The sequence below is a fragment of the Ranitomeya imitator genome, chromosome 6 (assembly GCF_032444005.1).
Source record: "Ranitomeya imitator isolate aRanImi1 chromosome 6, aRanImi1.pri, whole genome shotgun sequence".
Taxonomy (NCBI): Eukaryota; Metazoa; Chordata; class Amphibia; order Anura; family Dendrobatidae; genus Ranitomeya; species Ranitomeya imitator.
Window position 1 is genome coordinate 77,308,023 of NC_091287.1, and position 27,401 is coordinate 77,335,423.

Genomic DNA, 27,401 nt, shown 5'->3' on the forward strand with positions numbered 1-27,401 from the left:
GTCAGTCCCAGAACAGTGTTCCACATGGTTGTGGAAATGCTGTGTGTATCTCCTAATGCTGCAAATTGAAACCATTATCATTTAAGATGTTTACAATTCCTGCAGTGCTTGTTCTGAAAAGACATCGGCCACTTCGATCTACAAATTCGTGGCACCGCGATGGGAGCGGCAGTCGCACCTTCTTCGCAAACCTCTATCTTGGGTGGTGGGAGAAGGAGGTGGTCTTTTCAGATAGGAAATCTAATTATGTAGGCCATGTCTTAACCTGGAAAAGTTATAGAGATAATGACTTGAAGAATTTGTAAACATCTTAAATGATAATGATTGTATGATCACTATACACTGGGACCTAATTTGGGCCACTTTTGTGGGATACTTACAACAGTGATCCAATACACAGCTCTGGCAAAAATGGAGAGACCACTGCAAAATGTTCAGTTTTGTCTGATTTTTCTCTTTTATAGGTATATTTTTGAGTAAAACGTAAATTATTCTTTTAGTCTATAAACTACTGACAACATGTCTCCGAATTTCCATGCAATAAATTTTGTATTTTTTTCTGACAAAGAAAAATGGTCAAAATAAAAAAAAAACAGTGCTTTCAGACCTCAAATAATGCAAAGAAAACAAGTTCATAATCATTTAGAAACAACAATACTAATGTTTTAAATCAGGAAGAGTTCAGAAATCAATATTTTGTGGAACAACCATGATTTTTAATCACAGCTTTCATGCGTCTTGGCATGCTTTCCACCAGTCTTTCACACTGCTTCTGGCGCAAAAATGTAAGCAGTTCTTCTTTATTTGATGGCTTGTGACCATCCATCATCCTCTTCATTATATTCCAGAGGTTTTCAATGGGGTTAAGGTCAGGAGATTGGGCTGCCCATGACAGGGTTTTGATGTGGTGGTCCTTCATTTTTGCCAGAGCTGTATATATGTCCATCATTTGAACATATAGTGCCACTGAGGTTATTTTGATGTTAATCACATTATTTTAACATTTATCAATAAAGGATATATTTAATTCCTTATTCTAGTCCTCTCTTCTCCCTTCCTTATGGTTACTATGACCTCTTTTGGTGGTGTACACCTATGTGGAAAAATTCTTTAAACATTAAATAGGTTTACTAGATACTCCAGCTCCTTTGCAGGCAATGGAATTGCTCTTTTGCCACTGAAATCTGGCTCCTCTACTTTGGGGTTATGATAGATCGTCACATCAGATGGGTGGTGATCCAACACCCCACCGGTCAGCTGTTAGCATAATAGGAGAACAGCTGATAGACATAGCATAGAGAACCATCTGTCAGCATAACATTTGCTATGTCTGTACCTGTGATTTTTTTTTTTTGCCTCCAATAACAGGATTGGATCCAAACAGAGCGGAAGTTGTTCTTTATCTGAATGTGGCTATAAGGAATGCATCACATACTGCACCAAACTGCTGAATACTAAAATTGTTTTTGCTTAACCCTAGTATGTTTACTACCACACTTACACTTATACTTCTGAATGAAGAGGATGATATCGTTCCTGAAGTACTGGGTATTGTATCCCAATTCATAGGCGATTCGTCACTTTCTGGAAAATCCACACTGGAATCGACAATTTCATTTCCATCTATGTCTTTCAATGGGAAAGGGTCTCCAAAAAGAACCACCAGGTCCAGCAGCTTAGAGGTCTCCTGCTCTCTGTTATACGTCTCCCAGTCTATGCGAATGTCTACGACAGAAATGAGCAGTGATCAGTAACTGATCGGGAGCCATTATCGCTTACACCTGCACTTTGGCCACAAAATAACGATTTTAGATGTCCAAAAAGGATGATTTAGTCCATTTTCTGACAATGTTCAGTACCTCTCTGTGAGACGAACCAGTGCGATAGATGGCGATATTTGTGGCATCTGGCATGTTGGGATCTATTTTTGGTTATTGTTGGGTTTTGTAGTTGAGAGGTCTGTTAAATCACAGATCTGCATCCTACTAACAGGAGCTCAGACTAGGTCACCCATCACAGCAGAGATCGGGAAAGATTCCTCTTCTAAGGCCTTGTTCAGATGTCTGGTTTTCTCACGTACAACCAAAATGGACCCGTTATTTTGATCAGAGTTTGGTCCAAGTGTCATTAGCTTTTCTTTCTGAGAGTCTGTGAAAATCAGACCGCACTCGGATGTCACCCGAATGCGGTCCGATTTATTCAAGGCCCATAGACTTGCATTACCAATTCTGGTTCAACGCATGGATCAAAATTGGAATTGTCTCTAAGATTTTCCTGGACTAAGAAATAATCACAGACATGTGAATGGCCCCGCAGACTATCACAGGCACGAGTGCTATCTGTGAAAAACATGGACAACACTTGTACCCGAAAATCGTACTTCTGAATGAGACCTAATTTACGGCATTGTTATTAACCCCTTAAAGGAACAGTACATTTTCTTTTTTGAGCTTTCGTTTTTTTTCTTATTTTTTTTCCCAAGAGCATAACTAGTATTCTTGGTTGATTTAGCTTTGCAAGGGCTTGTTTTTTTTTTTTTTAGACAGGATGGTTGTAATTGTGAATGACCCCATTAATTTTGCCATAAGATGTAATGAAAAAATGAGATAAAAATTCCAAATGAGGAGGAAAAAAAACACACTATTCCTCAACTGTTTTTTTTGGGTTTTGTTTTTACAGCATTTATCAGGTGGTAAAAATGAATTGTTAACATGATTCCACAGTACCAACATTGTAAAGATTTTTTTATTATTTTAGTGGCTTACAAAAACTCTTATGTTTGTAAAAAAAAATAACATTTGGTTAGTGTCGCCATTTTCCAAAACCGAGTACTTTGTTTTATTCTTCCATCAGTAGAGCTGTAGGAGTATTTTATTTTTTATTTGCCTTCTATGCATTAGTTTTTAATCGTATCATTTTGGGCTACGTACAATAATTTTATTGTATTTTTGGGGAGAAATTCAACCAGCAAAAAACAGCAATTCTGGAATAATTTTTTTTTGTGCTTTTTCTGACATTTACTGTGTAGGTAAATATTTTTTACAGACATGGCAATACTAAATATGCTTATTTATTTTTATTAATTTTTAAATTGGGAAAAGGGGATTTGATTTTTTTTAAACTATTTTTAAAGTCTTTATTTTAGATTGTTTTTTTTTTTGGGCAGTATATAGTGAAAATAACTGAGCTTCACAGGAGTATCAAGATGGCAGTTAATGAGGCCTTCAGAGTACTCATGGTCTCTCCACAATATTATTGCAGGGGTAGGAAGGAGGAGATTTATAGGAGCCTAAATCATGATCTCTTGAATGCCGCAGTCAGAGATTGTCAGCATAATTTAAGTGGTTAAACAGCAGCAATGTGAGCTAGCTTTGGTTGCTGCTGATAAAAGCAAGGTGCCGACTGTATAAACAGATGTTGGCTCAGAGAGCACATTATGGAGTAGGAAGAGGTAAAATCAACAACCCTCACAGAGGAACCACGGGCATTAAGTCGTTCAAAAAGAAGATATTTGAAATCCCTAATGTCTGCCCATTTTTAGGCTTGTGGTATATATGTATTTCTGTATATTCTAGGTCAATATAGCGATGGTTAGTTAGGACTGCTCTATATGGGTATACCTTGACGATTGGTGGAGCAGCTTAGTATACATTTTTTTGCAAAAAAAAGTATCAACTAAATACCCTGTTTTTTCTATCTTTTGACTAGCACTTGCTTATTACTGTGGGTTTTTTTTTACAACAGAGTATTTTTGACCTCACTGTGCTCTTTTGTGTCTTCAAGTTTCTTGGTGGTGTGTGAACAAGTTCCTACAGACTTGTTCATTGTGCAAGTAGCCCATGTGTTTCTGGTTCTATAATTGTTCTCTTGTTTATACAAGACTGGGGAGTCCACCACTCCTTATGGGTCATTTGCATCAAAGCTGTTCCATCCAGCATGTCCACATGGATATTCCTTCTCTGAACCCTGCTTATACAGGTACTATACAGATGATCAGGTTTTTAAATACATCAGATAGGGATTATATACATTAGGTAGGACTGCTCTATATGGGTATACCTTGACGATTGGTGGAGCAGCTTAGTATACATTTTTTTTATCAACTAAATACCCAGTTTTTTTTTCTATCTTTTGACTAGAACTTGCTTATTAGTGTGTTTTTTTTTTTACAACAGAGAATTTTTGACCTCACTGTGCTCTTTTGTGTCTTCAATATAGCGATGGGTTGGATGGGTTGGAATAGCAGATGATCCGTGGATAACCCTTTTCATAAATATGCATGAAAATACGGTAGGTTTCTTCTACCCTGGATCCCCAAAGTTTCATAAAACCTCACGTGACAGCTGGGAGCCTTCACTGGGTGAACACAGATTTGCAAAATTTACAGTAGACACTTACCACAAGGACTTGGGTTGTTAATACGTAGGCAGCGTGAAATTGTGTCTCCACCAGAAACATGGGTTCCAAACCTTCAAATCAGAAAGTTTTTTTTATCAATGTATAACTTCTTCCACTGGCCCATGACCCCAGCGGAGTCTTCAATATAATTTTTTTTTATCTCTCACATACAAGTTCTCAGTGTCAAAATAATCAGATTACTCAGAGAAAAAGTGATGACGTCTGATTACAATTAGTGATGAGCGAATATACTCGTTACTCGAGATTTCCCGAGCACACTCGGGGGTCCTCCGAGTATTTTTTAGTGCTCGGAGATTTCGTTTTTCTTGCTCAACGTGAATGATTTACATCTGTTAGCCAGCATAAGTACATGTGGGGATTCCCTAGCAATCAGGCAACCCCCACATGTACTTATGATGGCTAACAGATGTAAATCATTCACCTGCGGCAAGAAAAACGAAATCTCCGAGCACTTTAAAATACTCGGAGGACCCCCGAGCATGCTCGAGAAATCTCAAGTAATGAGTATATTCGCTCATCACTAATTACAATGTGTTTTCTTCATGAATCATGACTTACAGAAAGTTTCATAGTGTGTAGGGACAGCACTGTGGGTAGAGTCTTCTCCTGCCTTAGCCCCTCCACGTCTGTACCTCACTCTTGTGTTAAAGTTTCCGCCAACACTGCCTTCCCCATGGGCGGCGATTGCACAGATTCATCTCCGGGTGGCCTTCATTGAAATAGTGTAGTGGTGGCGCATGCACAGATTTAGATCTCGGCTTAATGACAAGCTGAAATCTCAGTCTTCACATGCTCCTCCACCAGCGCTATTTTACGAAAGACCAATCTCTGGGAGATCGATGCGCACAAACACCACCAGAAGAGAGAACGACGCCGGAGCATACTTTAAAGCAGGAGGAAGATACAGACCCCAGAGGCAGGCGGAGGGGCTGGGGCAGTAGCCGATGACCCTACCCACAGTCATGCCCTTATACACCGAAAGCTTATGAAACCCAAACATCAAAGGCTGAATAAGCAACAACCAGGATGCGGATTTCTTCATTAAAGGTATCTATTGAATCTTTTGAGGCTCCCATGCATATTAGGCTAAATTAGGTCAAAACCACCTATATAGGTGACATCGGACAACAGGCTAATGTATTGGGGTCTTCCCAATCTACTCTGACAAGATGTCAGAATCCGCTGAATTTCCAGAACCAATCTTTGCAGTGAAGGGCGCGTTACCTTATCACAGGTCCTTCAGTCTGTCGGTCTAGTCTTGGTCCCGTCATCTGGAAGTATAGAGGACATCCTTTCACTGTCATCTTTATGGGAATCTCTTTAGGGCTTAGATCTCCAACCTAATGGGAATATCAATGGAGGTTATGAGATGCTGCATAACAAAATATGAAATGATACACACACTCATAAAAAAATAATAAGGTAATTAAATTATTTATTAAAAGACATTTACCTTGCCAAATGATGTTTAAGCCCTCCTTCACACATACTTATTTTACAGTTTTGAAAACGCTTGTAGAAAACGCCATAGGTTTCATGCATTTTCACTGCTGTTTTTTTACAAATATTTTTTATAGTGTTTTTCATTTTGTATGTATTAGTTTTTTTTAGTTTTTTTTTACAATGTTTTTAAAGTCCTATAGAAATCAACAGGATAATGACATAAAACACTATAAGCTAAGTTTTGAAAATATAAAATGAGCCGGCTGAAAAAAATACAACACAAATTCCCCAAACTCCGTGTTTGTTGCCTTTCCAATACTTCACGATTGACTTTAAAGCAACAAGAAAACACCATGAAGAACGCTGTGTGTGATTTCGGCCTCAAGGCGTTCACATTGATGAAAATGAGTCTCTTCTCGTCCAACAAGATGTCTTCCGAAATATAAAAAAAAAATCCAATAAACTACTAGTAGTAACACTTGGGCACAATTATGGGTACATGATATATATTAAATATTAAAGGGTTGTCCTTTTATAATACCTGCAATTAATGTTAATATGAGTCGGATTTTATTTGGTTCGCAATGACTTATATGTTTTTTTATTTGTGTGTTTGTTTTATTTAGTTTTGATTGTTTCTAAAAACAAAATTAAAATGTGAATGCATTTTGATATCTTTCACAATAAAAAAAAATGGTCTGATTGGAAAAAAGGGTTGTGCTGTCATATAATATAGATGACCTAATCTGAGGATCAATAGCAGATTGGTGGCTGGGTGTAAACAATGAGCAAAGCTGCACTGCGCAGCTCCATTCAGTCTGTAGAGGCCGCTGCCAAGCACTGCGGCACTGTTCCTATCCATGGTAATGGGAGCTGATCTCCAGTACTCAGCAGCAGCCACTACACACTGAGCAGAGATGCACAGTGCAGCTCAGTTCTATGTTTTCATCCAGCTGCAGCCAAAGCTGCGAAAGGCTGATCAGTGGCGGGTGTCAGACACAGGACGGTGTCATCTGACTGTGCCATAAGTTGACGTACCGTACAGACAAGCAGATCTGAATACTCTCCCCACATATTACTATAAGCAGTCACATCTATACAGATCTGCTGGAAAGGCCCCAGGGTTCCAGTGCTTGGATGAGCGATAAATGCGGCTCCCCTTCCATCTGATAATACTGATGTTCTGAAATCTGAAAATACAGAAAAAGGATACCATAATTTATAATAAAAGACAGTCTGGTTATTTGTTTTTGGTTTCATTAATAGGATGTGAGAATGGCTGAGCCTGAGCTGTGAGACACTAGTCACCTAGTATGGCTTTCTTGCTGTATTTAGAGTCTGTGAATACAGAATGACTGTGCAAACCAAGTACAGGTGCTTGGTGCACCCTTGGTGTGGGTGAATATATGAGTGCCCCTTCTCACCTACATGTTTTCCCCTTATTTCCATCCCCTCGCTTTTATTTCATTGTCAGCTATTGCTGACAACTTTGCCAGAGAAGGGTGGAGAGAGATAGAAACAAAGTAGATGGGAAGGTGCACTTAAATGTTTGGCCACACCAAGGGTGCACCGAGCAACTGTGCTTGGTTTGAGCAGTCAATCTATACTGACAGAGTTCTTCAATACAGACAAGTGTTTTATAATTGTCCACCTGTTCTGATCCACGAATACGTTTGGCTAATAATAAATATATCTTAAAAAAGACTATGCTGATGATTTCATGAGTTTTGTCTAATAAATATATGATGATCCCTAAGCTCACCCCATGGGTGATCTTGCATGCTTCTAGCTACCACTGTTTTTCTGGATTGCATCATTAAAAGGAGTTGTCCCATGAACAAAAGTTAATTTTAATCAATAGATCTTGGAATTATAATAATTTCCACAATTGGATGTGATTAAATAAAATGTTCCTGTGCTGAGATAATCTTATAAATGTGCCCCTGCTGTGTACTGTGTAATGGCTGTGTCTGACCGTACAAGAACATGGTCTGATTATACCACAGCTCCTGGGTACGGGGGGAGCAAAAGAGTATACAGACATTACAGCATGGGATCGCAAATGATTCTTTCTTTGAAGTAAAACATTGTTTAAAAACAGGCATGGAAATGTTTTACCTCACAAAAATTATCACCTGTGATCCCTTTCTGTAATGACTGTATATTCTCTTTTGCTTCCTCCCCTGCCCAGGAGCTGTGCTATGATCAGACCATGTTCCTGCACGGTCAGACACAGCCATTACACAGTACACAGCACGGGGCACATTTATAGGATTACCTCAGCACAGGAACATTTTATTTAATCACATCCAATTATGGAACTTATTATAATTCCAAGATCTATTGATTAAAATTAACTATTGCTCATGGGACAACTCCTTTAATCCAGTGATTGTAAGCATTCACAGGTCTTCAGTTCTTAAAGCAAACCTCCACCCTGGGCCTGAAAAGTGACTATATATGACATGTATCCTCCATTGCCTTTTGCTGCCTCCTCTTTTTCAATTGAAGTTCTTTTCCTCATGCTGCCAAGGTGGCTGCCTCTTATTGCATCTTTCATTAGCCAATGTACAGTAGACTTGGGTTTCTTTTTAAAGGGATTCTCCTCCAGCACTCTAGGCCTCAGCAAAAAGGTCTATTTGGTGTTTTTACTTATTTTTTCAGTTACTGACTGGGTTATGAATTTGACTATGTCTTCTTCTCTGCTGCCCACCCATACCTCTGCTTGTACATTATTCTTGGGAACAAACTGTGGAGGAAATCAGCGCAATAGGGTCTTATCCGATGGATAAAAAACTAATCAATTCAGATTGCACTCACCTGATAGATCTATAAATAAAGCATATAGATCTTATTGAGGAAATCAGCTGCAGCAGGTCCACGGGTCCACAAATGACTTTATCGGATATGACGAAATAAAGGGTTTGTGGATGTAATCTGCGCATATGTCAAAGCTGACCTCAGTGTGTGACATAAATAAATAGTATAACACAGTCCATTCATATGTGGGAAATCCGCCCGCTTCAGTAGGCCTGGAGAATGGAGCTCCAGTGTCTTACAGTCCATTCATGTGTGGGAACACCACCCGCTTCAGTAGGTCTGGAGAGTGGAGCTCCAGTGTGTTACATACAGTCCATTCATGTGTGGGAACTCCGCCCGCTTCAGTAGGCCTGGAGAGTGGAGCTCCAGTGTCTTACAGTCCATTCATGTGTGGGAACTCTTCCCACTTCAGTAGGCCTGGAGAGTGGAGCTCTAGTGTCTTACAGTCCATTTATGTGTGGGAACGCCGCCCGCTTCAGTAGGCCTGGAGAGTGGAGCTCCAGTGTGTTACAGTCCATTCATGTGTGGGAACTCCGCCTGCTTCAGTAGGCCTGGAGAGTGGAGCTCCAGTGTCTTACAGTCCATTCATGTGTGGGAACTCCGCCCGCTTCAGTAGGCCTGGAGAGTGGAGCTCCAGTGTGTTGTGACCTGTGCAGGAAAGCTGAACCTTTGGATGCTGATTTCTGCTAAGCGGCGGATTTCCCACACATTAATGGACTGTGTTATACTATTTATCGATATCACACACTGAGGTCAGCTTTGACACATGCGCGGATTACATCCACAAAACCTTTATTTCGTCATGTCCATTATTCTTAATTGAACACTGACAGCCACGACCCCTGCTCCACCATAACTTGGTATTATCACACTCAGCTTAATACCAGCTACTAACAGAAACCACTCCTGGGATAGCAAACATGACGTTTTATTGTGGGAGAGTACTCAAAATCCCTTAGACATTGCTCCCTGAGTAATCCCCAAACCAAATCTATTAGTGATACATTGGGTAACATCTCCGGGAGCCAGGTTACAGAATAGTCCAGTTCACCTACCAGCATCTGCCCTTTTTGTTACTTCTTTAGCAAACCGAGCCGTCCTCTGTATGAGCGAAGATGTTGAACTAGAAGATAAAAAAGCTTCACATCACAGCGATTCATTGAGAGGGAACTGCAGCGGTATTCTGCTCAAACTCACCACAATCATTCCAATGCATTAACATTGCATAATATTGGACAAGAAATAAATCTTAAAGTTGAGTCAATCACATTAGATCATGGTTGGCAGATCCAGATTGGCAGACAGTTTAATGCACTGACCAGACAGAGGATCCGCATGGTTACAACATGCCAAAATCTTTCCTTTGGGAATAATCAGTGTCAGAAGTGTCTGGGAGATGTTTGTCCCCTTCTTCCCCATTCGATAATCTTGCATGGTCAGCTAAGAATGTTTATAGGGAGATTTGGGGAAATAGTAGTCTACCGATCAGGTATTGGATTCTAATTCAGTGACGCTAAACTCCTAAGAAGTCGGCAGCAGCAGGCAGGCAAATCACAACTTTCCCATCTGAGTTGCCCCCTAAAGGGCTTCCAGGGTCCCTAGCCAATAAATAGCTTGCAGGTCCTGCTAAATTTGGTACTTGCCAATAACAAAAATCCAAACTTTAGAGAAGGTTCACCTGGATTATTTCAAATAAAAACAATATTGTAGTATTATTTACCTTACATTATCCTGACTTATATCTAGGGCTGGATTTCAACTTTGGCTGTCACACAGGTTACATGGCCGATGAATTGGGTCGCATTGCGACAAAAAGTTGCTGCGAAAAGCAAGTCACAAAGAACCCAAGTGGTTCTGACATTTTGCAACTTTCAGGTCATAATGTGATACCCCTTGACTTTCATTATGCTGTGACGTAGCAGCAACACACTTGTGTCGTGGTCAAAGTCGTTATGTAGCCTCAGTCCAAAAGGGTTTGTACCATGATTTGAAGTTATCCCTCTTCCATAGAACAGAGAATAACATCCTATTTGCTGGGAGTCCAAAAGCTGGGACCCCCACCCATTCCTAAGAAAGAGGTCCATTAAGATCTAAGAGAGTAGAGGTGCTCATGCTCGACCTCCGCTCTGTTCAGACAGTTGTCTTCTCAGGATCGGTGGTGCTCTCAGTGGTCGGACCTCCAAGCACTTGGGAAGTTATCCTATCAAAAGCATAGAGGATAAATTCACTTCTCAGTACAAACCCTTCACGGGTGTATAAAAACAGCATAGCAAAAAACGCTGACAACACCCAAAAAGCCATTCCAGTCTATATAATCCTGTAATACATAAAAATGTATGTCTTGCTCATATGACTCACTTCGAGCTCGGTGTGGCTTGTGGTGTGTGGCAACCACTGAAATAAGAGACTTGGAGTGAAAATGGTGCAGATATTCCAGAATGATTTGTTATAGTCAATGTCTGCTTAACTGTGCTCTGCAAAGAAACGTCTGATCCAAAGTCAAGGAGAAGCTCTTCAGCGTTTGATGGAAGTAATTCATTTAAGCTGCAAAAATATAATAAAATATTAGATAATAGCTGTAGTAAGAGAGGACTCATGTAGGTCAGGAGGATCTCCTGATCTATAAATCTGTACACTGTATCGGAATACACTGCCATCTGTAATCCTTGAACAAGGGTGGCTCTTAAAGGGGTTGTCCACTACTGGATAACCGCTTCTTTAATGAGACAATTCCCCTGTTAAAATGAACTAACATATACTCACCTCCCGGACCAGCGCCATTCCGACGATGTCGGCGCTGTGTCTCCTGCTGGTTAAGTGACATTGTTATTGTCGTGTTATCACTTCAGCCAAACAGCAGATGTTGATGGGCAGTAAACGTCACAGTGTCAGGCGTGAAGGCTGCAGGATGCTGATTTATTTTTATGTTTAGTAAGCAGTGATAATTTATCAAATGCCTGCACCACATTTATATTCCACCAGTAGAAGGTCTGAGTCTTACCTCTCTTTTGAAGCTGATATGGAGTAGCTGACATGAAGACCTTTAGCTTTTGCTTTGACATTTAAAACCAAAGGTTCCTTCATGTCTTCAACCAGACAGAATAAAGCCAAGTCATTTATTTCATCCTAAATACAAAAATATAAGAAAGTTGATTAGCGGCAAACAAACCTAAGGAATGTTCAGACTGAATTTGTAGACAAGGTTCTTGGATCCATTTCAAAATCTGCATAAAAACCTATTTCAAATACATTGTGAACACCCTTACTGCTAATTTATTTGTAAATCCATTTTTCTCTAGATATGACGTATTTTATATTTTCTTTCCAGCAAAGTCTGGAAAACCTAGTCGTTAAAAAAAAATAAGCGACAGCGGAAAAAAATAAGTGATACGTCACTTAATGCTGATCCCTCTTCGAATCTGCTGCAAACTTGACACTGTCTTCCAAAACTTATAAAAAAAAACACTTTAGGGGAAGAAACTGATATAACTTATGTAAATTATCTATATTCATCTACTATATAATTGTCTAAGGGTCACTTCCATCTGTCTGTCTGTCTTTCTGTCACGGATATTCATTGGTCGCGGCCTCTGTCTGTCATGGAAATCCAAGTCGCTGATTGGTCGTGAAAAAATGCCCATGACCATTGCCACGGCCAATCAGCGATGGACGCAGTCCGGCAGCAACATGGCCGCTCCTTTCTCCCCGCAGTCAGTGCCCGCTCCATACTCCCCTTCAGTCAGCGCTCACACAGGGTTAATGGCAGCGCTAATGGACCACGTTATGCCGCAGTGTAACGCACTCCATTAACGCTGCTATTAACCCTGTGTAACCAACTTTTTTACTATTGATGCTGCCAAGGCAGCATCAATAGTAAAAAGTTCTAATGTTAAAAATAATTAAAAAAATAAAAAATCTTCATATACTCACCTTCCGGCGCCTTTCCTGCTCCTCGCGACGCTCCCGTGACCGGTCCATGCATTGCGATCTCGCGAGATGATGACCGCTATGTCATCATCTCGCGAGACTGCAATGCACTCTTGAGACCAGAGCACGCGAGGAGCGTCGGTAAACGCTTCCTGGATCCAGGGGCCAACGGAAGGTGAGTATATAACTATTTTTTATTTTAATTCTTTTTTTAACAGGGATATGATGCCCACATTGCTATATACTACGTGGGCTGTGCAATATACTACGTGGGCTGGGCAATATACTACGCGGGCTGTCCAATATACTACGTGACTGGGCAATATACTACGTGACTGGGCAATATACTATGTGACGGGGCAATATACTACGTGGCTGGGCAATATACTATGTGCCTGGGCAATATACTACGTGGCTGGGCAATATACTATGTGGCTGGGCAATATAGAACGTGACTGGGCAATATAGTACGTGACTGGGCAATATACTATGCGGCTGGGTAATATAGAACATGACTGGGCAATATAGTACGTGGCTGGGCAATATACTATATGGCTGAGCAATATACTACGTGACTGGGCAATATACTACGTGACTGGGCAATATACTACGTGACTGGGCAATATACTATGTGGCTGGGCAATATACTATGTGGCTGGGCAATATACTACGTGGCTGGGCAATATACTATGTGGCTGGGCAATATATAACGTGACTGGGCAATATAGTACGTGGCTGGGCAATATACTATGTGGCTGGGCAATATAGAACGTGACTGGGCAATATAGTACATGGCTGGGCAATATACTATGTGGCTGAGCAATATACTACGTGGCTGGGCAATATACTATGTGGCTGGGCAATATAGAACGTGACTGGACAATATAGTACGTGACTGGGCAATATACTATGTGGCTGGGCAATATAGAACGTGACTGGGCAATATAGTACGTGGCTGGGCAATATACTATGTGGCTGAGCAATATACTACGTGGCTGGGCAAAATAGTACGTGACTGGGCAATATACTACATGGCTGGGCAAAATAGTACATGACTGGGCAATATACTACGTGGCTGGGCAATATACTATGTGGCTGGGCAATATAATACGTGACTGGGCAATATACTACGTGGCTGAGCAATATACTACGTGGCTGGGCAATATACTATGTGGCTGGGCAATATACTACGTGACTGGGTTTTATACTACATGACTGGGCAATATACTATGTGGCTGGGCAATATACTACGTGGCTGGGCAATATACTACGTGGGCTGTGCAATATACTACGTGGACATGCATATTCTAGAATACCCGATGCGTTAGAATCGGGCCACCATCTAGTACTGTATATGTGGCGTTTAACGGTTTGTCAAGGTTTGGCATGAAGGTCTGTAGTGTTATGAAAGGCAATTCAGTACCACAATGGACATAGCGGTCAGAGCACATACAGTGATCTGACAATAACCCAAAATCATAGAACGAGCTCTGAGACGTGGGAACTCTGCAGACCGCAATCCCTAATCCTCTCCAAACAACACTAGAGGCAGCCGTGGATTGCGCCTAACTCTGCCTATGCAACTCGGCACAGCCTGAGAAACTAACTAGCCTGAAGATAAAAAATAAGCCTACCTTGCCTCAGAGAAATACCCCAAAGGAAAAGGCAGCCCCCCACATATAATGACTGTGAGTTAAGATGAAAAGACAAACGTAGAGATGAAATAGATTCAGCAAAGTGAGGCCCGACTTTCTTAACAGAGCGAGGATAGAAAAGGTAACTTTGCGGTCTACACAAAACCCTAAAGAAAACCACGCAAAGGGGGCAAAAAAACCCTCCGTACCGAACTAACGGCACGGAGGTACACCCTTTGCGTCCCAGAGCTTCCAGCAACAAAATAGACAAGCTGGACAGAAAAAATAGCAAACAAATAGCAAAGAAGAACTTAGCTATGCAGAGCAGCAGGCCACAGGAATGATCCAGGGAAAAGCAAGTCCAACACTGGAACATTGACAGGAAGCCAGGATCAAAGCATTAGGTGGAGTTAAGTAGAGAAGCACCTAACGACCTCACCAGATCACCTGAGGGAGGAAACTCAGAAGCCGCAGTACCACTTCCCTCCACCAACAGAAGCTCACAGAGAGAATCAGCCGAAGTACCACTTGTGACCACAGGAGGGAGCTCTGCCACAGAATTCACAACAGTACCCCCCCCTTGAGGAGGGGTCACCGAACCCTCACCAGAGCCCCCAGGCCGACCAGGATGAGCCACATGAAAGGCACGAACAAGATCGGGAGCATGGACATCAGAGGCAAAGACCCAGGAATTATCTTCCTGAGCATAACCCTTCCATTTAACCAGATACTGGAGTTTCCGTCTAGAAACACAAGAATCCAAAATCTTCTCCACAATATACTCCAATTCCCCCTCCACCAAAACCGGGGCAGGAGGATCAACAGATGGAACCATAGGCGCCACGTATCTCCGCAACAATGACCTATGGAATACGTTATGTATGGAAAAAGAATCTGGAAGGGTCAGACGAAAAGACACAGGATTAAGAACCTCAGAAATCCTATACGGACCAATGAAACGAGGTTTAAACTTAGGAGAGGAAACCTTCATAGGAATATGACGAGAAGATAACCAAACCAGATCCCCAACACGAAGTCGGGGACCCACACGGCGTCTGCGATTAGCGAAACGTTGAGCCTTCTCCTGGGACAAGGTCAAATTGTCCACTCCATGAGTCCAAATCTGCTGCAACCTGCCACCACAGTATCCACACCAGGACAGTCCGAAGACTCAACCTGTCCTGAAGAGAAACGAGGATGGAACCCAGAATTGCAGAAAAATGGCGAAACCAAGGTAGCCGAGCTGGCCCGATTATTAAGGGCGAACTCAGCCAAAGGCAAAAAGGACACCCAGTCATCCTGATCGGCAGAAACAAAGCATCTCAGATATGTTTCCAAGGTCTGATTGGTTCGTTCGGTCTGGCCATTAGTCTGAGGATGGAAAGCCGAGGAAAAAGACAAGTCAATGCCCATCCTACCACAAAAGGCTCGCCAAAACCTTGAAACAAACTGGGAACCTCAGTCAGAAACGATATTCTCTGGAATGCCATGTAAACGAACCACATGCTGGAAGAACAATGGCACCAAATCAGAGGAGGAACGCAATTTAGACAAGGGTACCAGATGGACCATCTTAGAAAAGCGATCACAGACCACCCAAATGACTGACATCTTTTGAGAAACGGGAAGATCAGAAATAAAATCCATAGAGATATGTGTCCAAGGCCTCTTCAGGACCGGCAAGGGCAAAAGCAACCCACTGGCACGAGAACAGCAGGGCTTAGCCCGAGCACAAATCCCACAGGACTGCACAAAAGCACGCACATCCCGCGACAGAGACGGCCACCAAAAGGATCTAGCCACTAACTCTCTGGTACCAAAGATTCCAGGATGACCAGCCAACACCGAACAATGAACCTCAGAGATAACTTTATTGGTCCACCTATCAGGGACAAACAGTCTCTCCGCTGGACAACGATCAGGTTTATTAGCCTGAAATTTTTGCAGCACCCGCCACAAATCAGGGGAGATGGCAGACACAATTACTCCTTCCTTGAGGATACCCGCCGGCTCAGACAAACCCGGAGAGTCGGGCACAAAACTCCTAGACAGAGCATCCGCCTTCACATTTTTAGAGCCCGGAAGGTACGAAATCACAAAGTCAAAACGGGCAAAAAACAGCGACCAACGAGCCTGTCTAGGATTCAACCGCTTAGCAGACTAGAGATAAGTCAAGTTCTTATGATCAGTCAATACCACCACGCGATGCTTAGCTCCTTCAAGCCAATGACGCCACTCCTCGAATGCCCACTTCATGGCCAGCAACTCTCGATTGCCCACATCATAATTACGCTCAGCGGGCGAAAACTTCCTGGAAAAGAAAGCACATGGTTTCATCACTGAGCAATCAGAACCTCTCTGTGACAAAACCGCCCCTGCTCCAATCTCAGAAGCATCAACCTCGACCTGGAACGGAAGAGAAACATCTGGCTGACACAACACAGGGGCAGAACAAAAACGACGCTTCAACTCCTGAAAAGCTTCCACAGCAGCAGAAGACCAATTAACCAAATCAGCACCCTTCTTGGTCAAATCGGTCAATGGTTTGGCAATGCTAGAAAAATTACAGATGAAGCGACGATAAAAATTAGCAAAGCCCAGGAACTTTTGCAGACTTTTCAGAGATGTCGGCTGAATCCAATCCTGGATGGCTTGGACCTTAACTGGATCCATCTCGATAGTAGAAGGGGTAAAGATGAACCCCAAAAATGAAACTTTCTGCACACCGAAGAGACACTTTGATCCCTTCACAAACAAAGAGTTAGCACGCAGGACCTGAAAAACCATTCTGACCTGCTTCACATGAGACTCCCAATCATCTGAGAAGATCAAAATGTCATCCAAGTAAACAATCAGGAATTTATCCAGATACTCACGGAAGATGTCATGCATAAAAGACTGAAACACAGATGGAGCATTGGCAAGTCCGAACGGCATCACTAGATACTCAAAATGACCCTCGGGCGTATTGAATGCAGTTTTCCATTCATCTCCTTGCCTGATTCTCACCAGATTATACGCACCACGAAGATCTATCTTAGTGAACCAACTAGCCCCCTTAATCCGAGCAAACAAGTCAGATAACAATGGCAAGGGATACTGAAATTTAACAGTGATCTTATTAAGAAGGCGGTAATCAATACACGGTCTCAGCGAACCATCCTTCTTGGCTACAAAGAAGAACCCTGCTCCCAGTGGTGATGACGATGGGCGAATATGTCCCTTCTCCAGGGATTCCTTCACATAACTGCGCATAGCGGCGTGTTCGGGCACGGACAAATTAAATAATCGACCTTTAGGGAATTTACTACCAGGAATCAAATTGATAGCACAATCACAATCCCTATGCGGAGGTAGAGCATCGGACTTGGGCTCTTCAAATACATCCTGATAATCAGACAAGAACTCTGGGACCTCAGAAGGGGTGGATGACGAAATCGACAAAAATGGAACATCACCATGTACCCCCTGACAACCCCAGCTGGATACCGACATGGAATTCCAATCCAATACTGGATTATGGGTTTGTAGCCATGGCAACCCCAACACGACCACATCATGCAGATTATGCAACACCAGAAAGCGAATAACTTCCTGATGTGCAGGAGCCATGCACATGGTCAGCTGGGCCCAGTATTGAGGTTTATTCTTGGCCAAAGGTGTAGCATCAATTCCTCTCAATGGAATAGGACACCGCAAAGGCTCCAAGAAAAACCCACAACGTTTAGCATAATCCAAATCCATCAGATTCAGGGCAGCGCCCGAATCCACAAACGCCATGACAGAAAACGACGACAAAGAGCATATCAAGGTAATGGACAGAAGGAATTTGGACTGTACAGTACCAATGACGGCAGACCTAGCGGACCGCTTAGTGCGCTTAGGACAATCAGAAATAGCATGAGTGGAATCACCACAGTAGAAACACAGACCATTCAGACGTCTGTATTCCTGCCGTTCAACTCTAGTCATAGTCCTATCGCACTGCATAGGCTCAGGTTTAACCTCAGGCAGTACCGCCAAATGGTGCACAGATTTACGCTCGCGCAAGCGTCGACCGATCTGAATGGCCAAAGACAAAGACTCATTCAAACCAGCAGGCATAGGAAATCCCACCATGACACCCTTAAGAGCCTCAGAGAGACCCTTTCTGAACAAAGCTGCCAGCGCAGATTCATTCCACTGAGTGAATACTGACCATTTCCTAAATTTCTGACAATATACTTCTATATCATCCTGACCCTGGCACAAAGCCAGCAAATTTTTCTCAGCCTGATCCACTGAATTAGGCTCATCGTACAGCAATCCGAGCGCCAGGAAAAACGCATCGACACTACTCAATGCAGGGTCTCCTGGCGCAAGAGAAAATGCCCAGTCTTGAGGGTCGCCGCGCAAAAAAGAAATAATAATCAAAACCTGTTGAATAGGATTACCAGAAGAATGAGGTTTCAAGGCCAGAAATAGCTTACAATTATTTTTGAAACTTAGAAACTTAGTTCTATCTCCAAAAAACAAATCAGGAATAGGAATTCTTGGTTCTAACATAGATTTCTGATCAATAGTATCTTGAATTTTTTGTACATTTATAACGAGATTATCCATTGAAGAGCACAGACCCTGAATATCCATGTCCACACCTGTGTCCAGAATCACCCAAATGTCTAGGGGAAAAAAAAAAGTGAACACAGAGCAGAAAAAAAAAAAAATGATGTCAGAACTTTTTCTTTCCCTCTATTGAGAATCATTAGTGTGGCTCCTTGTACTGTTATGTTTGCTAATGACAGGTGTTATGAAGGCAATCCAGAAACACAGTGTGCTTAGCGATCAGAGCGCACACAGAGATCTGACAAATACCCAAAAATACAAGAACGAGCTCTGAGACGTGGAAACTCTGTAGACTGCACACCTGATCCTATCCTAAACACAACTAAAAGCGGCTGTGGATTGCGCCTAACAACTACCTAGGCAACTCGGCACAGCCTAAGAAACTAGCTAGCCTGAAGATAGAAAAATAGGCCTGACTTGCCCCAGAGAAATTCCCCAAAGGAAAAGGCAGCCCCCCACATATAATGACTGTGAGTAAGATGAAAAGACAAAACGTAGGGATGAAATAGATTCAGCAAAGTGGGGCCCGATATTCTAGGACAGAGCGAGGATAGTAAAGCGAACTTTGCAGTCTACAAAAAACCCTAAAGCAAAACCACGCAAAGGGGGCAAAAAAAAACCACCGTGCCGAACTAACGGCACGGCGGTACACCCTTTGCGTCTCAGAGCTTCCAGCAAAACAAAAGACAAGCTGGACAGAAAAAAAGCAACAAAAAAGCAAAAAGCACTTAGCTATACAGAGCAGCAGGTCACAGGAACAATCAGGAGAAGCTCAGATCCAACACTGAAACATTGACAAGGAGCAAAGATAGCAGCATCAGGCGGAGTTAAGTAATGAAGCAGTTAACGAGCTCACCAGAACACCTGAGGGAGGAAGCTCAGAAGCTGCAGTACCACTTGTGACCACAGGAGTGAATTCAGCCACAGAATTCACAACAGTTATGAAAGGCAATTCAGTACCACAATGGACATAGCGGTCAGAGCACATACAGTGATCTGACAATAACCCAAAATCATAGAACGAGCTCTGAGACGTGGGAACTCTGCAGACCGCAATCCCTAATCCTCTCCAAACAACACTAGAGGCAGCCGTGGATTGCGTCTAACTCTGCCTATGCAACTCGGCACAGCCTGAGAAACTAACTAGCCTGAAGATAGAAAATAAGCCTACCTTGCCTCAGAGAAATACCCCAAAGGAAAAGGCAGCCCCTCACATATAATGACTGTGAGTTAAGATGAAAAGACAAACGTAGAGATGAAATAGATTCAGCAAAGTGAGGCCCGACTTTCTTAACAGAGCGAGGATAGAAAAGGTAACTTTGCGGTCTACACAAAACCCTAAAGAAAACCACGCAAAGGGGGCAAAAAGACCCTCCATACCGAACTAACGGCACGGACGTACACCCTTTGCGTCCCAGAGCTTCCAGCAACAAAATAGACAAGCTGGACAGAAAAAATAGCAAACAAATAGCAAAGAAGAACTTAGCTATGCAGAGCAGCAGGCCACAGGAATGATCCAGGGAAAAGCAAGTCCAACACTGGAACATTGACAGGAAGCCAGGATCAAAGCATTAGGTGGAGTTAAGTAGAGAAGCACCTAACGACCTCACCAGATCACTTGAGGGAGGAAACTCAGAAGCCGCAGTACCACTTCCCTCCACCAACAGAAGCTCACAGAGAGAATCAGCCGAAGTACCACTTGTGACCACAGGAGGGAGCTCTGCCACAGAATTCACAACACTGTAGTCACTTTATGTGACTGCAGACTTGTGAATCCTCACAACTTGTACTGTCGGGAATCGCCAGTGCCAGGAGCGAGCGGTAATGTGACTGTAAGTATGTGATAAGCGTACTCCTGGTCACATTCTGACTAGATGTGTGTGGCTTTTCATGTCTAGTCGGCATGTGCACAGAAGTATGCATATCGCATACTTATGGTCACATGACTGCTCTCTCCAGTCACCGGCACTGGAGAATCCTTACAGTGCGCACTGTGCATACAAAGAGTGACTGCAGATTTTCATGCTAAACCTTGACAACTCCTTTGATGATCCATGATCTAATGGTTATATGGACATCATAAATAATCCATGACTCCTCCAGGAGATAAGCACTGCTATAAGTGTCTGTACTAAAATCATGTCTATAATTTGAGGATGTCACTGGATGTCCGTGTTCTTGTCCACATAACAGATGGCAGGAGCTGCCTGCTATTTACATGCACTAGTCTTGTCAATAAATCACACCAAAGTAGTGCATGCTGAGGTTTACTTTCCACGCAAACCATTGGTCTGTGTAAATACAGACAATGAGGGTAAATCTAAAAGTTATAAATACTTCTAATAACACCACTCCTACCAAGATGGCGCCCACCCAAAATGCGTTTCACCAGTCTGCCTTCATCTGGTGGCAATTAAATGTTTGTATTTTTGTTTTTACAATGCCCTCATTGTCTGTATTAATCACATTTTCACAGGACAGGAGTCATGTTGCTAGGACTCCAGTTTCCCTTTTCGGATATTGTACTCTACCTTATGTCACAATTACTCAGGTACTTGCCTCTGTCTACACTATAATTCAACTAATAAACGTAGCTCATGAAAGGAATTAGCATAATTGGAAATGTACATACAAACATGAGGTATAATAGTACATCACAGAAAATCCTAATATAAATATTGGACTAATTCAGGACCAATCGTCATACATAGTATGAACAGGGGAAGGAGAAAAAATGACCAAGGAGTCCCATATAGAGTAAAAACAAATATCATACCTTTATTAAATAGTAGAACAGGCACGGGGAAACGTGGACAAACAGCATGCACAAAAACACACAAGACGTGTGCATAGGCCACACAGGGCAAGGAGCTAACATATCCCACAATAATTAGGTATTAGTAATGAAGCATATATTGCAAAGTGAGAACATGTATGGGAACCCTGCAATGACCATCTACCTTACATTCACTGCTCCTTTGGTGATCACTGTACACGATGGATCCAAGTCCTACATATACCATCTGACTTCTATTGCAGGGTTCCCTTACATGTGCTAGGGGAGGAAAAAAGGAAAAAAAAGTTAATAGCATTTATAAAAATGGCTACCTACCACTGAATAGCTTTCCAGCGTCACACACATGTCAGCCTCTTCGTTAGGCCCTAATAAGCCATCTGATGGAGCTACAGATACTGACCAGGCGGCGGGACAGCTCACTGGAAACTGCAGAAAAGAGAAGTCATTTGATGAAACAGTTATGAAGACAACGTGTACTAGGTCCATCTAAAATATTACAGTTCTGCTTCAACATGTGAAAAGTCAGTAAAATATTTTGCATTTCTTGTATTTCCCATATTTTTAACCCCTTATCGCCATGGCCTATTTTCATTATTACACTTCCATTTTTTTCCCTTTCTTTCTTCCAGGAGTTATAACTTTTCTTTTTTTCCTTTTGGCATAGCCAAATTAGAGCTTAGCGTGTTTTTTTTGCAAGGTGAGTTATACTTTTGAAATTTCACCATTCAATTTACCAACATGTTGACGTACATGAAAAAAATAAAAAAATTCCAAGAGCGTTGAAATTGTGAGTTTTGTTTTACAGTATTCAGGGTGCGGTAAGGATTATTTGGTGACATAATTCTCCGGACAATTACACTGAGTCCAAACTTCTAATGTTCCTTATATTTTAGTAGCTGGGGAAAAAAAAAATCTGAAATTTGTAGAAATAAAAAAGAAAAAAAATTGTAACTTTTGAGGTCTTGTTTTTTTTTGCCTGGCAAGCTGGTGTTTTTTCTTGATAAAATTTTGAGGTCCTTTATAGCACTTTTACGGCACAGAGGCGCAGTGATAAAAAAAAACCAAGTAAAGCATTTCGATTTTATTGTTTAATGGTTAAATAATTTTATATTTTGTTAGATTAGAGTTTAGCGGATGTGGTGATACCAAATATGATTTTGTTTATTTTTGGATTTCTTTATTGTAAACGGTTATACTTTATGTTGTAATGGTACAGTATATAGACATAATGATGATCACTGTGAAGCCCAACCATGGGCTGGGCTTCATAAGATCCTAGAAATGGTAGCCATGGTGGTTTTCAGCAGGACCCCTGCTGGCACATGCAGACTCTGCTCCATACACCCGCACCTGACATGTGTCATACATGTACAATACATGGGTTAAGATTAACAGTTCAAGAACAATTATTTACTGTAAATGTAATGTATACCTAAAGCTAATAGCAAAAGGCAATGCCGGCTACACATAATTAAACATTTTTTTTTACAAATGCAGTAAAATAAATACAATAATCAATTCTTACATTACTTTTCCCCTAGCGCTCTTGTTCTTATGCTTCCTGGGTCCCCGAACAATCTCTATATTTCATGCTTGGTCTGGATGGGCGAGTGACCACTATAGACAATCACTGACTGTAGCGGCACATTGCTGCAGTCAGTGCTTGGCTGCATAGGTTAGGCTACTTTCACACTAGCGTCGGAATCTCCCCGTCTCAATGCGTCGGGCAGAGATTCCGACGCTAGCGTTTAACGCACTGCACAACGGAGGCAGCGGATGCATTTCTCCGGCGCATCCGCTGCCTCATTGTGGGGTGCGGGGAGGTGGGGGCGGAGTTCCGGCCGCGCATGCGCGGTCGGAAAAAGCGGTCCGTCAGGAGCACAAAACGTTACATGTAGCGTTTTTTGCTCCCGACGGTCCGCCAAAGCACGACGCATCCGTCGCACGACGGATTCGACGTGTGGCAATCCGTCGCAATGCGTCGTCAATACAAGTCTATGGGGAAAAAACGCATCCTGCAAGCACTTTTGCAGGACGCGTTTTTTCTGCAAAACGATGCATTGTGACGGATTGCAGTTAACGCTAGTGTGAAAGTAGCCTAATATATCTGTGCTCAGACAACTCTGCACTTTTGGTCTGGTCAACATGGATTTAAAGACCTATATCTGACCTGACTCCTACATGTAGATTTCTGTTTCATTTCTATTGAGTGCTTTCTATAATAGAAAGAAAAAATGTTTTACCTCTTGCCAGGAAAACTTTGCCGGGAGCTGTCCCTGGTTAAACATTTTGATAGCTGACTGTGCTTGGACTCCTACATAGATCTCATTGAACACCAATGAACTGGACAGAAGGCAAACCTGAGGCACCTGGACACTCGCCGTGACAGGGAGATAGCTAGAACAAATGGACCAGGTAAAACAACCGGTAGACCACTCACTTGGAAATTTCAGCTAAAACGACAAGGATATAATACACAGCACAAAATGGAAGTATAGTCACCGCACTTTTCGGTAACTCCATATTTTTGATAAAGGAAATGCCAAATAGATAATCTAAAGATCTCTTTATTTAAAAATTATTTTATTATCTGTGAAAAATTGCTCCAATGTGCCAGTAACTAGGTGTCAATCCCATTTGTCTAACTTGCTATCCACTGCTTACTGGAAGGTGTAATCCCTCGCTAGCAGCAGATACGTTTTTGTCTCTCTGCTACTACTCGCCTGTTTGTCAAACTACATATAATAGGCAGAGGCTTTCAGGTCAGGGCAGGCGAGCCATTAGTAATGGCAAGAGTGATGAATGCTGGATACAAAGTTACAGCGCATATAGTGCTGGAAGAATGCGGATGAAGAAGACTCGCCCAGTTCAAAAAAGAGTGTATGGCCAATTCCAGAGCTTGAGAATGGGACAGTCCTTGGAAAATTCGACTTGTAAATGCACAAAAGCATTTTGACCTTGTGTGGGATGAGAGAAGAACTGGAATGGGTTCCTAGAGATTATGTGTGATATGACAGGTAGACTTTAACTCGCACACTGGTGAAATATTGACAGTGCTTAGCACATTAGCGCAGGCCATTAAATCCAAGAAATTGGGGAACTCTACTAAGTCTTTAGTTCTTACCTTCCTTCACCATTTTCCACTTCCAGCTCCAGCACCGTCTCCAACCTCTGACACACCGATGGCTTAAATACCACAGAGACCTCCCGTGTTCCTAGAGGTGGCAACACACCACCCTCCGGAGAAATGGAGAATCTGGATTCCTATTAGAACACAACGACAACTATGTGTTATTTCCATTTAGAAGATAAAAAATAGATATAGTCTTAAGATTCAGTGGAAAGACTTGTACATGTACGACGTGCACTAAGAATCAAGGAGAAGAACTCTATAGGACTCAACAAATAATTGCCTAAAGGTCACACATTTTCCTTCTTCTTGGGTTTTATAAAGTTTGTCAGTAAATATATATCTAGGAGTAGTCCAGGAGAAAAATCTGAATACGTGTATGAGCCATATGGAGAGAGCCAGTCAGGCCCCATACACACAGGCGGAAAGTGGCACCCAGATCCCTACAGCTGAGTATCACAGAGCCACAGAAGTGCCACGTGCCACCACATGATGCCCTGGGATTGTAGTACGGAGATGCTCTACCCTGATAGAGAAGCTTACCTCCTCTCCTCTTGCATCTATACAAGCTTTACTCTCTTGAATCTTCCACTTTGCTTCCAAGGGACTCACATTTGCAATAGTAAATTTGCTGAGTGTTTTATTTCCCAGTTTGATGAGCCCCAGGTCAAGAGATGGAATTGTGATATCTACCAGTGGTCCCTGTCATGGAAAACAAAAGAAGTTTTTACTCATGAAGTTAAACCCACTAATCAATTTATTATTATTATTTATTATTATAGCGCCATTTATTCCATGGTGCTTTACATGTTATGAGGGGTATACATAATAAAAACAGGTACAATAATCTTGAACAATACAAGTCATAACTGGTACAGGAGGAGAGAGGACCCTGCCCGCAAGGGCTCACAATCTACAAGGGATAGGTGAGGATACAGTAGGTGAGGATAGAGCTGGTCGTGCAGTGGTTTGGTCGATCGGTGGTTACTGCAGGTTGTAGGCTTGCCGGAAGAGGTAGTTCTTCAAGTTCTTTTTGAAGGTTTCGATGGTAGGTGAGAGTCTGATATGTTGTGGTAGAGAGTTCCAGAGTAGGGGTGATGCACGAGAGAAATCTTGTACGCGATTGTGGCAAGAGGAGATAAGAGGGGAGTAGAGAAGGAGATCTTATGAGTATCGGAGGTTGCGTACAGGAAAGTACTGGGAGACGAGGTCACAGATGTATGGAGGAGACAGGTTGTGGATGGCTTTGTATGTCATGGTTAGGGTTTTGTACTGGAGTCTCTGGGTAAAGGGGAGCCAGTGAAGGGATTGACAGAGGGGAGAGGCCGGGGAATAGCGGGGGGACAGGTGGATTAGTCGGGCAGCAGAGTTTAGAATAGATTGGAGGGGTGCAAGAGTGTTTGAGGGGGGGTCACAGAGCAGGAGGTTACAGTAGTCAAGGCGGGAGATGATGAGGGCATGGACTAGGGCTTTTGCAGATTCTTGGTTTAGGAACGTACGGATCCATGATTTTTTTTTGAGTTGAAGGCGGCAGGAAGTGGAAAGGGCTTGGATATACGGTTTGAAGGAGAGATCGGTGTCAAGGATTACCCCGAGACAGCGATCTTATGGGACTGGGGAGAGCGGGCAGCCGTTTAATGTAATGGATAGGTTCGTTGGGGGGGTCGCGTGAGATGGGGGAAAGACAATGAATTCTGTTTTGTCCATGTTAAGTTTTAGAAATCTAGCGGAGAAGAAGGATGAAATAGCGGATAGACATTGAGGGATTCAGGTTAGTAGGGTGGTGATATCTGGTCCAGAGATGTAGATCTGTGTGTCATCAGCATAGAGATGATACTGAAAACCGTGAGATTCTATGAGCTGTCCCAGGCCAAAAGTGTAAATGGAGAAGAGCAGGGACCCTGAGCCTTGCAGGACTCTGACAGCTAGGGGGCGAGGTGAGGAGGTGGTGTGTGAATGGGAGACGCTGAAAGTTCGGTCAGTTAGGTATGACGAAATCCAAGGGATGAGAGGGTCTGTAATAATAGGGAATGGTCCACTGTGTCAAAGGCAGAGGACAGATCCAGGAGGAGGAGGATAGAGTAGTGTCGCTTGCTCTTGGAGGTTAATAGGTCATTGGTGACCTTAGTTAGGGCAGTTTCAGTGGAGTGGTGTGACCGGAAGCTTGATTGTAAGCGGTCGAAAAGGGAGCAGGAAGATAGATGGGAGGACAGTTCAAGATGGACGTGTTGTCCCAGTAGTTTTGAGGCATAGGGGAGAAGTGATATAGGGCGGTAGCTAGATACAGAGGATGGGTCAAGTGAGGGCTTTTTGAGGATAGGTGTGATTGAGGCATGTTTAAAGATTGAGGGGAAAAATTTAAATAGTAGACGTTGAAGACAACATAAGATCATGTGCTTACATAAATGGTATAGATAGACCACAATGTGTTATAGTTAAAGGGTATCGATCATTTTAGGTTTTATATATGCTATTCCATTTCCTACATGCTGCAGAGCAGTGAGGGCTTGTTCCCGAGACCTCCTAGCCAATGGCTTAAAAGACTGCTCATGTTCACCTCCTACATGACCGTATGCACAGAGAGAGGTGTACAGACCCATATTCTTACTATTGAAGGGAATCTGTC

General features: G+C 42.5%; 1 protein-coding gene across 1 annotated transcript in view; it reads right to left on the reverse strand.

Annotated features, from left to right (window-relative positions):
* Positions 1-27,401, reverse strand: part of DLEC1 (DLEC1 cilia and flagella associated protein) — a 76,907-nt gene that overhangs the window by 13,353 nt on the left and 36,153 nt on the right. The window contains exons 19-29 of the mRNA XM_069729800.1: positions 25,319-25,477; positions 24,770-24,909; positions 23,889-24,042; positions 21,961-22,071; positions 11,684-11,808; positions 11,041-11,226; positions 9,738-9,805; positions 6,901-7,052; positions 5,644-5,759; positions 4,399-4,469; positions 1,502-1,725 (exon numbers count right to left, since the gene is read on the reverse strand). Coding sequence (XP_069585901.1) covers positions 1,502-1,725; positions 4,399-4,469; positions 5,644-5,759; positions 6,901-7,052; positions 9,738-9,805; positions 11,041-11,226; positions 11,684-11,808; positions 21,961-22,071; positions 23,889-24,042; positions 24,770-24,909; positions 25,319-25,477 — 1,506 coding nt within the window. The remainder of the gene's footprint in view (positions 1-1,501; positions 1,726-4,398; positions 4,470-5,643; positions 5,760-6,900; positions 7,053-9,737; positions 9,806-11,040; positions 11,227-11,683; positions 11,809-21,960; positions 22,072-23,888; positions 24,043-24,769; positions 24,910-25,318; positions 25,478-27,401) is intronic.